We start from the raw sequence: 13,499 nt of genomic DNA, 5'->3' as shown, positions 1-13,499 counted from the left end.
TGTCTCCTGCCTTGCGGTATCAGTTCCCGTGTCTGAACTGAGTCCTGTCTATGTCTCCTGCCTTGCGGTATCAGTTCCCGTGTCTGAACGGAGTCCTGTCTGTGTACTCTTGCCTGCTGCCTTTCCTGGAGGCTGTATTTCCAGGCCTGTCTGAACTCGCTCCTAGCCTGTTCCTCCGCCTTCTAGGGGCCGTTTTCCTAGACCCGCTCCTGTATCTTGTCTGTCCTGTCTGAACACGCTCCTTGCCTGTTCGTCCCGCCTCTCTGGGGGCCGTATTCTCAGACCCGCTCCTGTATCCCGCTGCAGTGTCGGTCTCCTCCGTACACTCAGTTCCAGTCTGAACTCTCTCCTATCCTTTACCTGTTTTGCCTCTATGTCCGTTCCCTTCCTTTTTCTGCAGAGTCTGAAGTCGTACCTAACTCCTGCTTGTTGTCTCTGTACTCCTGTTTGTGAGTTTGTGGTCCACTCGCTACTTCACTGCAAGTACCCTGTGGGTATCTGGCTCTGCCTTTCTCTTCCTGTCTGTTCCGTGTGAACAGAGCCCTGTCCCCCCTGCTCTGCCTTGCTCACCGCTCCGGAGGTTCTAGCCTGCTCCTACTCCTTTGCTCACCGCTCCAGCGGTTCTAGCCTGCTCCTACTCCTTTGCTCACCGCTCCGGCGGTTCTAGCCTGCTCCTACTCCTTTGCTCACCGCTCCGGCGGTTCTAGCCTGCTCTGACTCCTTTGCTCACCGCTCCGGCGGTTCTAGCCTGCTCCTACTCCTTTGCTCACCGCTCCGGCGGTTCTAGCCTGCTCCTACTCCTTTGCTCACCGCTCCGGCGGTTCTAGCCTGCTCCTACTCCTTTGCTCACCGCTCCGGCGGTTCTAGCCTGCTCTGACTCCTTTGCTCACCGCTCCGGCGGTTCTAGCCTGCTCTGACTCCTTTGCTCACCGCTCCGGCGGTTCTAGCCTGCTCTGACTCCTTTGCTCACCGCTCCGGCGGTTCTAGCCTGCTCTGACTCCTTTGCTCGCTGCTCCGGCAGTCTCGCTCCGCTCTTATCCTTTTGCTCACTGCTCCGGCAGTCTCGCTCAGCTCTGACCCTTTGTTCACCGCTCCTGGCGGCCTTGTCCTGCTCTACTCTTGCTCACCGCTCCAGGCGGCCTTGTCCTGCCCTGTTCTCGCTCACCTCTCTGGGCGGCCTCTCTGCTGTTTGTCCGCCACATCTGTGGTTCTGTTCCTGAGTCCCAGTGTGTACTGGGTCCTATCCCGCCAGTGTTCCTACCTGCTAGTGCCTCCCTGTCTGCACTCTTGCCTGTACCCCCCTGCCTGCATACCCGCCTGCCTGCATACCAGTCGTGCCTGCCTATACCCACCAGTCTGTGTGCCAGCCTACCAGTCTGTTCCTGTATTCCCCTGTGTGTGGTCAACAGCCATGTCCGGGGTCTGTCCTGGAGTAGCACCTGGTCCCTCTGCTCGGCTCCTCCTTGGTGCACTGGCGTCGTATGCCGTCGTGCGACCCTGGTCGGATCGGGCGAATACCTAGTTACGCCCCTCCAGGCATTCACTCTCCGGCACGGTCCAGTGGAATCACTACTATCACACGCACACGCCGCTCAGCTCGGGCATGTGCATTACAATAACCTGTGGCTGGGAGGTAAATGTCCCTGTGAAGCAAGCACTGCACAGTATGGGGGCTTTGGTGAGCGTACAGGGAGATTTGTGGAGCTGTTTTCTTGTGAGGCCGACATTAAGAGAGAAATTGCTGCAGGACTTACAGGCTGGAGCTGTCTGGCATCATGAGGGTTTAGACTGCTTTTTTTCCATGCTGAGGTGAGGCAGTAATAGCTCCGGAGCAGGAAGATAAGACCTTCCATAAGAAACACGGCATACCAGGCATGCTGACAGAGGTGGAGGACCTCAGACTAACCTCTGATCTCTTCTCTCTTTCCCATATCGAAAGTCATGTTGGAGGCTGTAAATTGCTTATAATTCCCCCAGGAACACGGTCTGACGAGAGTGCTTTCAGTGTGTGCATTCTCTTGGTGCTATGTCCAGGCTATGTCCCTCCTGTTGATGTTCAATACATCCAAAGGCGAGGACAGTGAAGGCGGCGTTGATTGGGCATAGAGCTTGTGTGATGTAACAACTTTATGTGAGCCCCGGGAAAGCAAGTTGTGACACCAATGGAACAGTGCCAGAACGGGAGGTGCGTATGAGTGTTTTTATTTTAACAAGGCCAAACATGAGGAATGAGAAGGAGTTGTCCTAGTAGTGAACAACCCCTTTATGAAGATACAATTTTCGATTAAAACATTTCCAACATTCTGAACATGAAAAAGATTTCTCCCCAGTATGAGTTCTCTGGTGACCAAGAAGAGATTATTTATTCACAAAACATTTCCCACATTTTGAACATGGAAAAGTCTTCTCAGCTATGTGGGTTCTCTGGTGTTTAACCAAATCGGATTTCTGGTCAAACATTTTCCACATTCTAAGCTGGAAAAAGGGGCTTCTTCTCTGTGTGAGTTCCCTGATGTTTGATAAGACTTGATTTCTCTGTAAAACATTTCCCACATTCTGAACAGGAAAAGGGCTTCTTCCCTGTGTGGGTTCTTAGGTGTATAACAACATTTGATTTCTGGTTAAAACATTTCCCACATTCTGAACAGGAAAAAGGCTTCTTCCCTGTGTGAGTTCTCTGGTGGATAACAAGATATGCTTTCCGGTTAAAACATTTCCCACATTCTAAACATGAAAAAGGCTTCTCCCCTGTGTGAATTCTCAGGTGAGTAACAAGATCTGATTTCTGATTAAAACACTTCCCACAGTCTGAACAGGAAAATGGCTTCTCCCCTGTGTGAGTATTCTGATGTTTCATAAGACTTGATTTCTCTGTAAAACATTTCCCACATTCTGAACATGAAAAAGGCTTCTCCCCTGTGTGAATTCTCTGGTGGTTATTAAGATGCGCTTTCCGGTTAAAACATTTCCCGCATTCTGAACATGAAAAAGGCTTCTCCCCTGTGTGAGTTCTCTGGTGAGTAACAAAATCTAATTTCTGATTAAAACATTTCCCACAATCTGAACAGGAAAATGGCTTCTCCCCTGTGTGAGTATTCTGATGTTTCATAAAATTTGATTTCCGGTTAAAACATTTCCCACATTCTAAACATGAAAAAGGCTTCTCTCCTGTGTGAATTCTCTGGTGAGAAACAAGATCTGATATCTGGTTAAAACATTTCCCACACTTGGAACAAGAAAATCTATTCTCTGCTGTGTGAATTTTTTGATGTTTAAGGAAAGATTTTTCGAGGGGAAAACTTTTTCTAGGTTCTGAAAGTGAAAATGGCTTCTTTGCTTTAGAAGCAGTTTGTTTTTTAATGCTTATTTTGTGACTTTGATTTTCCTTAGTAATTGATAATGAATCAGAAGACAGGATCTGTTTCAAAGGATCAGATGATAGATCTTTGCTGTGAAGGGATGATGTTATATCTGTAGTAATGGCATTCACTTCAGTTGTATCCTGTGGGATCTCGAGATCATCTGATTTAAAAATTGAAGTTGTCAGCTGTCCCTCTGATCTTCTGGTATAATCATCTGCTAAGAAAAAAAACAATTATTAATTTTAAATAAAATATCTTTAAAATTTATATTTTTGAACATTTCTAAAAACACTCCTTAAAATGCATGTTCTTTAAAAAATTACATTATTCACCAAGACAATGATAGTTCATAGTCTAATAAAGGCTCTTGAAAAGCAACATGGCTTCCATAAACCCATCCAGCAATATCCGCTCTCCCAAAGTCAAATCTCCCCCTCGCTTCTGAGCCTTGCAGTGTGACCAAACCATACTTAGCATCCATGTATTTGGAATTACTATTGTGCGAAGAACCCACTTAATTTACGGTGTGTGTCTCCTGGAGCACAATCTGGGCACTATGTGTTGGGTAATAAAATGACACATTTGCAATTTTCACTCTCCAACATGCACTTCTTGATAATTTCCAGAAAGTGGCTGTGGAATCAAATTAGTCACTTTTGCTATAGACTGAAAAGCTCTGGAGAGGGACAGAAGCGCATACAAAATAGGGCAATTCCGCCTGGTTAGGAATAGGTATAATCGATGGTAGCACTAACCTAAGGCTGTTGTGTGTAGGCACAACACCTATAAGAACATAAAAAGCCGCTGCTGCTGCCCCGTGGCTGGAGGAAAGGTTCTTCCAGAGGTATAATGGTAAAAATGGAAGCTGACACGTTTAGGCGGGCTGGGCTCCAGAAATGAAAAGCCTTGGGATTCCAATACGGTTTGTATTAATACCAACACATTTTCTGTCATAAAAACCAAGCCTCTTGGTTTTATACAGGTGCATCTCACTAAATTAGAATATCATCAAAAAGTTAATTTATTTCAGTTCTTCAATACAAAAAGTGAAACTCATAGTATATAGAGTCATTACACACAGAGTGATCTATTTCAAGTGTTTATTTCTGTTAATGTTGATGACTATGGCTTACAGTCAATGAAAACACAAAAGTCATTATCTCAGTAAATTAAAATACTTTATAACAACAGCTTGAAAAATGATTTTAAAATCCGAAATGTTGACCTAATGAAATGTATGTTCAGTAAATGCACTCAATACTTGGTTGGGGCTCCTTTTGCATCAATTACTGCATCAATGTGGCGTGGCATGGAGGCAATCAGCCTGTGGCACTGCTGAGGTGTTATGGAAGGCCAGGTGGCTTTGATAACAGCCTTCAGCTCGTCAGCATTGTTGGGTCTGGTGTCTCTCGTCTTCCTCTTGACAATACCCCATTGATTCTTTATGGGGTTAAGGTCAGGCGAGTTTGCTGGCCAATCAAGCACCGTGATACTGTTGTTTTTAAACCAGGTATTGGTACTTTTGGCAGTGTGGACAGGTGCCAAGTCCTGCTGGAGAATGAAATTTCCATCTCCAAAAAGCTTGTCGGCAGAGGGAAGCATGAAGTGCTCTGAAATTTCCTGGTAGACGGCTGCGCTGACTTTGGTCTTGATAAAACACATTGGACCTACACCAGCAGAAGAGATGGCTCCCCAACCATCACTGACTTCACACTAGACCTCAAGCAGCTTGGATAGTGGCCTGTCCACTCTTCCTCCAGACTCTAGGATCTTGATTTCCAAAAGAAATGCAAAATTGAGGACTTCTGGTTCCAGCGCTGGTCATGTAGGGAGGATGACTCCTGAGCTCCCGTCACCTCCACAGACCTTACTAAAATACCGGCTACAAATAGCGGCGATAGGCTCCATAACCAGGCAAGTCAGGAAGACTGAACGGTGGGGCACGCGTCCCACCTACATGGAATGATATCTACTGCGCAGCAATGCCAAAAACAAGACAGCCCGTGCTTTCAGGGAGGTGTCATGGTGCTGGTACATGCAGACGCTCGCGCCACTGCAGAGGAAAGCAGGCTGGAGACGCACATGAACACTGGCACCGATGCTAACAGAGACACCCAGGTACTGGGATTGGACTATAAGAGACTGGCCTCGGAGGTGGCCGATAAACTATTACCTGAGATATTACATACCTTGAAAGAATCAGTGGCACAGGCACTGCAGGCAATGCAGGAACAGCTACATGAGGCCACTGAGTAAATAAACAGAATAGAAACAAGGATATCTGCAATAGAGGACGATGCGCACACTGATCAAGAGAGTCTGGCTAGACTTACAAGAGAAAATGTTGTATTGAGAGACTGAATAGACAACCTGAAGAACAGATCCAGAAGGAGTAATCTCGGAATAGTGGGACTGCCAGAGACATTCCCCTATGAAGAGCTGAAAAACTCTGTGAAATAGACATACCCAAAGCACCGGACATCATAACAGGACGCAAATCTGAAAGGGTGCACCGCATTGGTCCACCAGGAAATATGGAGAAAGGGGACAATAAAAGACCAAGACAAGTAATAGTAAAGTATCTTGATTTTTCTGATAAAAATGACATTCTACAGAAATATCGCCGCCTCAGACAGCCCCTGTTGGTCCGAGGGGTAAAACTTCCACTATTTGAAGACTTTTCAGCTGAAGTAACCAGACAACACAGATCCTTTGCTTTAATCTTCCCAGTCTTATTTAGCAAAAATATACGTTTTCAATTAAGATATCCAGCAATTCTTCATATAAGACTGTGGGATGGATCCTCCAGACCCTTCACAGATCTGAAAGCAGCGGAAGAGTTCATGGATAACATCTTGAATCTACAACAACAGGACAGCCCCTATGCACGAAGAACAGATCCTAGAGAGTCGCAAGGAACACCTGAAGAAGACATTGGGTGATCACCCCCCTCCTCATCAAATTCACCGAGAAAGCAAAGGCAAGACAGGAAATCAAAAACCCCATGAAAAGAAAGAACTGTTGGGACAGTGAGTAAAAGCACTCTTGGGGAAAGATATGGGAGTCTACTCAGGACGTTGATTATATAAGACTCTGTGATATTCCTCACATATACCCTCCAAGTGTCTCACCACCTTGCCTCATCCAGATCTTGGTCACTCCCCAGTAATATCCGTTAAGGGCTAACTGGTAGGAGGGTACTGAATGTTTTGTATTTTCATGTAATATGTTGGACGAGTCTGGGGGAGGAGGGGAGACAATAATAAGGGTATAATTTGAAAAGAGGGGCTATAGGAACAATCTGAAAGGAAAATGTGGCAAAAAAAAGGGGGTGATAGATAAATAAATAAAATGATACAGGAGGTGCCGTGGTGAGGGAGATTTGACCAGGAAGAAGTGAAGTCAAAGAAGCTTAAAATACTGTATATAAGCTTAGGGTCATTTATTAACATGGTCATCAAGTTTGGTTCATGTTTACAGTTTAAAAAAGCCAAGTTTTGTTTGTAGGGATCTATAATAAAATACAATCCTGGAGCGGTTCATCTACACACGTTATCTCACTTGAACAGTTGCAGCTGAAAGCAGGGAAAGGGGGAGAAAAGGGAAAAAATGGGGGAGAAAAACCAGACAGTTGGGGGAAAAGGTAACCCAAAAAAATGTTGGAAAAAATTATGAGAATAATTTCATGGAATGTTAAAAGGATACGCTCTCCGCAAGAGCGTATGATGATTCTTTGTCACCTGAAACGCCTGAAGCCAGATGTAGCTCTACTCCAAGAAACCCATTTAGAAAAAAAAGATTTCCGGAGTATGAAAAAAATGTGGGTGGGTAAAGTTTTCGGGGCATCATCGGTTGATAAGAAAGCAGGGGTGCTCACATTAATGAATAAAAATATAAATGGGCAGATGAGTGAAACTTATGTGGGAGAAGACGGTAGACTTCATATTCTGTCATTACCTGTAGGGGAGAAACGTATAGCTTATACAATGTCTATGCACCAAATACAAATAATAAAATCTTCTTCCATCAACTGGAGAAAAAGGTAATAGCAGACCTGGGCACAAATAGAATAGTGGGAGGTGCTCTAAGTTAGGTGGTCAATGTTGAGGAGGACAGGAAGAACTATCAAAAGGCGACCAAAACCGCCAAAAGACAGGATAGAGTTTTACCCATTTTGTTTGTCTACGGGGTTAGGTGATGCATGGAGACTACTACACCCTCAGAATAGGGAGTCCACTCACTATTCGCATGCGTGTGGATCGCTATACAGAATAGATTATTTTCTCATATCGGCAAACATACTAAGAAGGGTAGAGGACACCCAGATGCAAAACATAGTAATATCTGATCATGCATTGATACTGTTAGATATAGCTGATACACGCCAAAAGGTTCAGATTTTTTATGGAGATACTCCTCCTTATTGAAAGATGATGAAGGCTTAGTGGTAAAGGATTAGTGGTCAGATTTTCTAATAGATAACGAAGAGAATAGGGAAAATAATAAATGACTATGGGAAATGGTAAAAGCAGTAACAAGAGGCAGAATAATGTCATATGTCTGTGGCAAAAAAAGAAACACTCAAAAAAAATTTGAGGAGGCCTCTGAGAAACTTAGAGATGCCTACACCAAATTTCAAACCAGTATGAATAAACATAACAGGGAAAAGTGGTTGAAGGAACAAAGATCGTGTGGGTGGAAAAAAGGGAACAATTATACCAGCGGGATCTCGAAATTAACTTATCCAAATATGGAAATAAATCAGGGAAAATGATGGCGAATCTGGTGAGAAATAAGTTAACAGTACAAGGCCCCCAATGTTTGAAGGACTCGAAGGGTAACATCCCAGGAAAATAACAGAAAGACTAGGATCCTTTTACAGAGATCTGTATAGCAACACCTCTACTGAAAAGTTTGGAAATAGCACTTTACTAGAAAGGGTTAAACTACCAAAACTGACAGATGAGTTTAAACAACACCTAAACGCCAAAATCACACTAGAAGAGAAAATAACCACCATCAAAAAACTCCACAACCACAAAGCACCAGGCTCAGATGAATACACAAGTGAATTCTACAAAACGCTAATAGAAGACATAGCCCCTCTTTTAACAAATCTATTTAATGACATACTGGAGGGAAAAGGAATGATTAATTCAAGCGTCATGGCCTATATCAAATTATTACATAAACCAGGAAAAGACCCAATGGGCCCGAGCTCATAAAGACCGATTTCTCTCAGAAATGTTGACAAAATACTCTCCAAGATAATGGCAGATAGATTGGCCACCATCATGCCAAAGCTAATATCACACGCACAGTCAGGTTTCATCAAGGGTAGACCGGCCACGATAAACATTAGAAAAGTACTATTGACACTTGACAAGATAAATCTTAACCCAAGGACGAGAGAAACACCAGCTTTACCTGCAATAGATGCTGAAAAAGCTTTTGACAATGTAAGATGGGATTGGATGTATATAGCGTTGAGAGGAATGTCTTTTGTAGGCCACTTCTATGAATATATACGCACCATATACTCATCTCCGAAGGCACGGGTATACAGTACAGACCAAAAGTTTGGACACACCTTCTCTAAATTTAAACATTTTTCTATATTTTCATGACTATGAAAATTGTACATTCACACTGAAGGCATCAAAACTATGAATTAACACATGTGGAATTATATACTTAACAAAAAAGTGTGAAACAACTGAAAATTTGTCTTATATTCTAGGTTCTTCAAAGTAGCCACCTTTTGCTTTGATGACTGCTTTGCACACTCTTGGCATTCTCTTGATGAGCTTCAAGAGATAGTCACCGGAAATGGTTTTCACTTCACAGGTGTGCTCTGTCAGGTTTAATAAGTGAAATTTCTTGCCTTATAAATGTGGTTGGGACCATCAGATGTGTTGTGCAGAAGTCTGGTGGATACACAGCTGATAGTCCTACTGAATAGACTGTTAGAATTTGTATTATGGCAAGAAAAAAGCAGCTAAGTAAAGAAAAACAAGTGGCCATCATTACTTTAAAAAACAAAGGTCAGTCAGTCTGAAAAATTTGGAAAACTTTGAAAGTGTCCCCAAGTGCAGTTGCAAAAACCATCAAGCGCTACAAAGAGACTGGCTCACATGAGGACCGCCCCAGGAAAGGAAGACCAAGAGTCACCTCTGCTTCTGAGGATAAGTTTATCCGAGTCACCAGCCTTGGAAATCGCAGGTTAACAGCAGCTCAGATTAGAGACCAGGTCAATGCCACACAGAGTTCTAGCAGCCGACACATCTCTTCAACAACTGTTAAGAGGAGACTTTGTGCAGCAGGCCTTCATGGTAAAATAGCTGCTAGGAAACCACTGCTAAGGACAGGCAACAAGCAGAAGAGACTTGTTTGGGCTAAAGAACACAAGGAATGGACATTAGACCAGTGGAAATCTGTGCTTTGGTCTGATGAGTCCAAATTTGAGATCCCAGGGGGAGGTGGATCTTCCTGGCTGTAAGTTCTATAGAAAAGGGTTTTCAATACCCAAAGTCATTTCAACAGTTTTGGGTGGAGGAGAATGTTGTGATCTAGAGGCAAAATGGAGATCACACGATTGTGATACGGCCGGACTACACTACTGATAAAGCAACCACAGCCGGTGACTGAGAAGAATCTGTGACTTCTCTGTATTTAGTGGTCACTACTCACCTGGGCAGCCATATGTAGGAATCTCCTCTTTACACCACTCAACACACATATGTCTCTGTAGTATTAATATGGGTCAGATCTTCACCCTGAAACAAATATCGTAAAAGTCACAGACAGATGGAGAAGTCCCATCTATGATCAGCTCTAATCCTGCCATCTACACCGTTCTCATTACACAAGTATAAAACATATAAAACATGTAATACTGGTGGATAAAACAAGACTGAGCACAAGACCTTCACAGCCGTCTACACATCATAGGGGAAATCTCATGACACCTTCTCTCCATCTACCTGATGATCCTGAGGAACATTGGGATCTTCTTGTTTACAGTCCTGTCGAAGAAGAGGACGGGGACATCTCTCTGGTGTTGTCCTCTTACTGGATAGAAGTGGAGGAAAGAAAATTCATGGACTGAATTCGTTCTTTACATACAGATAATTATAGGCCGTGTGTATTTAGTCCTGTCTATTACCTGGTGATGTGAGGGGCTGGGGAACCTCCATCATGACGTCCTTGTATAGATCTTTGTGTCCTTCTAAATACTCCCACTCCTCCATGGAGAAATAGACAGCGCCATCCTGACACCTTATAAGAACCTGACACATACAATGATACCATCATCCCCCCGATCCCTTCATAGCGTTACTGTATAATGTCCCAGCAGTGTCACCTCTCCAGTCAGCAGCTCAATCATCTTGTAGGTGAGTTCTAGGATCTTCTGGTCACTGATGTCCTCATGTATCAGGGGGTGAGGTGGAGGCCCTGTGATTGGGCTCAGGGGTCTTCCCCATCCCTCAGACACAGGGGCCTGACCGCTCACTAGAGGTCTTCTTCACTACTGTGTAATCCTGGTTATGGAGAGACACATTAATACATCTCACTCTAGACATTTCCAGAGTCCTCACCTCTCCAGTTCTGTCCATCTGTTATTCCCATAGATAAGAATGATGTAATGTGACGTCATCAGAATCTCTCACCTCTCCAGTAAGCCGGAAGAGGATCTCTAGGGTGAGGTGTAACATCCTCTCCACCATCTTGTCTCTGTCCATATCCATCCTTGATGGGTAAATCAGGAAAATTCTCTTATATAGAAGATCTTCACTGATCTGATATTGTAGAGACCTGAATGAGAAGAAGATGAGCCGATGTAACATCATAAAAATCCTGTGTAATTGTAACATCCCTGGCGGTGTGCTTGCATAGTGCACCACCTCCCACTATGCAAGACCGCAATCTTACCCATCAGTCCAGCCTGCAAACCTTGCTCCAGTTCATGCTGTGTGCTTGTCCCTTGTCTGACTGCTTAGGGCGGCGGCCCGGTTGCTTCCTGATTCTTATAGCTGCTGTGGGCGCGCTCCTAATGCATCCCCAGCCTATTGCTGTGAGTCACTGGATATTTAAACCCCCTCCACCCTGAAGGTGGTGCCTGAGCAACACTAACAATCAGTGTGCTCCTTCGCCTCTGAGTTGCCAGGTCCTGTTCTCATCTTCTGTTTCCGCCATCCTGGGGGCTGTATTCCCAAGCCTGTTACCTGTGACTTCGTTCCAGTGTCAGTTCCTGTCTGAACTATCTCCTAGCCTGTTGTCTGTTTATTTCTATATCCGTACCTTCCCTTTTTCTGCAGGGTCTGAACCTGCACCTAGCTCCAACTCGTTGTCTCTCTACTTCTGTTTGTGACTTTAGAGTCCACTCGCTACTTCGTTGTAAGTACCTTGTGTGTATCTGGTTCTGCTTGTCCCTTTTCCCTTCCTCCATATCTACCTCCTGTGTTCTAACCGTCTTCCTGTATTTTCCTGTCTGTTCCATGTGAACAGAGCCCAGTCCTCTCTGCCTGCACCTTCAGCCCTGTCCTGCTCTGCTTGTCCACCGCTCCTGCGGTTTCGCTCTGCTCCCCCTTGTCCACCGCTCCGGTGGTTCTTCTCTGCTCCACTTGTCCACCGCTCCGGCGGTTTCGCTCCGCTCTACTTTGTCCAGCGCACCTGCGGTTTCGCTCTGTCTGCTTGCTCACCGCACCAGCGGTTTCTCTCTACTCTGCCTTGTCCACCGCTCCGGCGGTTCCGCTCTGCTCTACCTTGTCCACCGCACCTGCGGTTTCGCTCTGCTCTACCTTGTCCACCGCACCTGCGGTTTCGCTCTGTCTGCTTGCTCACCGCACTAGTGGTGTCTTTCTGCTCTGCCTGGTCCACCGCTCCGGCGGTTTCGCTCTGCTCTGCCTTGTCCTCCGCTCCGGTGGTTTCGCTTTACTCTGCTTGTCTACCGCATCTGCGGCTCTGTTCCTGTATCCCACTCTGTACTGGACTCCGTAGCACCTGGACCTTCTGCTCGGTTCCTCCCTGGTGCACGGAGTCGACTGAGCTGCCATGCGACCTTGGTCGGATCGGGTTGATACTTAGTTACGCCCCTCCAGGCACTCCTCGGTTCATGGTACAGTGGGATCACTAATCAAGCACACCCCAGTCAGTCCGGGCGTATGCATAACAGTAATAATACAATTACTGGAGATAATAAGGGGAAACATATGAGGAGATTTATTATTTTACAGTATTTAGTTTTCTTCTTTACATCTAGTAATAAAACCTATATACACTGCTCAAAAAAATAAAGGGAACACTCAAATAACACATCCTAGATCTGAATGAATGAAATATTCTCATTGAATACTTTGTTCTGTACAAAGTTGAATGTGCTGACAACAAAATCACACATAAATCATTAATGGAAATCAAATTTATTAACCAATGGAGGCCTGGATTTGGAGTCACCCCCAAAATTAAAGTGGAAAAACACACTACAGGCTGATCCAAGGTTGATGTAATGTCCTTAAAACAAGTCAAAATGAGGCTCAGTATTGTGTGTGGCCTCCACGTGCCTGGATGACCTCCCTACAATGCCTGGGCATGCTCCTGATGAGGTTGCGGATGGTCTCCTGTGGGATCTCCTCCCAGACCTGGACTAAAGCATCCGCCAACTCCTGGACAGTCTGTGCTGCAACGTGACGTTGGTGGATGGAGCGAGACATGATGTCCCAGATGTGCTCAATTGGATTCAGGTCTGGGGAACGGGCGGGCCAGTCCATAGCTTCAATGCCTTCATCTTGCAGGAACTGCTGACACACTCCAGCCACATGAGATCTGCCATTGTCCTGCATTAGGAGGAACCCAGGGCCAACTGCACCAGCATATGGTCTCACAAGGGGTGTGAGGATCTCATCTCTGTACCTAATGGCAGTCAGGCTACCTCTGGCGAGCACATGGAGGGCTGTGCGGCCCTCCAAAGAAATGCAACCTCACACCATTACTGACCCACTGCCAAACCGTTCATGCTGAAGGATGTTGCAGGCTGCAGATCGCTCTCCACGGCGTCTCCAGACTCTGTCACGTCTGTCACATGTGCTCAGTGTGAACCTGCTTTCATGTGTGAAAAGCACAGGGCGCCAGTGGCGA

The 13,499-nt window shown here is 45.2% G+C and overlaps 1 protein-coding gene across 3 annotated transcripts; it reads right to left on the bottom strand.

The window, feature by feature from the left end:
* Window positions 1-871: 871 nt before the first annotated feature.
* Window positions 872-10,561, bottom strand: LOC141218912 (uncharacterized). Of its 3 annotated transcripts, XM_073665968.1 has the most exons (3): window positions 10,346-10,461; window positions 10,053-10,138; window positions 872-3,576 (listed from the first exon to the last, which is right to left on the bottom strand). In XM_073665968.1, exons 2-3 carry the CDS (start codon window positions 10,099-10,101, stop codon window positions 2,471-2,473), a joined length of 1,155 nt encoding a protein of 384 aa, XP_073522069.1. In that variant the 5' UTR covers window positions 10,102-10,138; window positions 10,346-10,461; the 3' UTR covers window positions 872-2,470. The 3 variants fall into 3 exon arrangements, 1 of the variants encoding a protein (XP_073522069.1); XR_012287580.1 differs by lacking the exon at window positions 10,053-10,138 and having other exon boundaries at window positions 3,447-3,576; window positions 10,346-10,561; XR_012287579.1 differs by lacking the exon at window positions 10,053-10,138 and having other exon boundaries at window positions 3,448-3,579; window positions 10,346-10,561.
* Between the last annotated feature and the right edge of the window lie 2,938 nt (window positions 10,562-13,499).

Source organism: Phyllobates terribilis, unplaced genomic scaffold, assembly GCF_046119375.1.
Source record: "Phyllobates terribilis strain yellow unplaced genomic scaffold, ASM4611937v1 Scaffold_251__1_contigs__length_2838608, whole genome shotgun sequence".
Classification (NCBI taxonomy): domain Eukaryota; kingdom Metazoa; phylum Chordata; class Amphibia; order Anura; family Dendrobatidae; genus Phyllobates; species Phyllobates terribilis.
The sequence above is the reverse complement of the archived record's forward strand: the minus strand, read 5'-3'. Positions and strand labels throughout refer to the sequence as shown.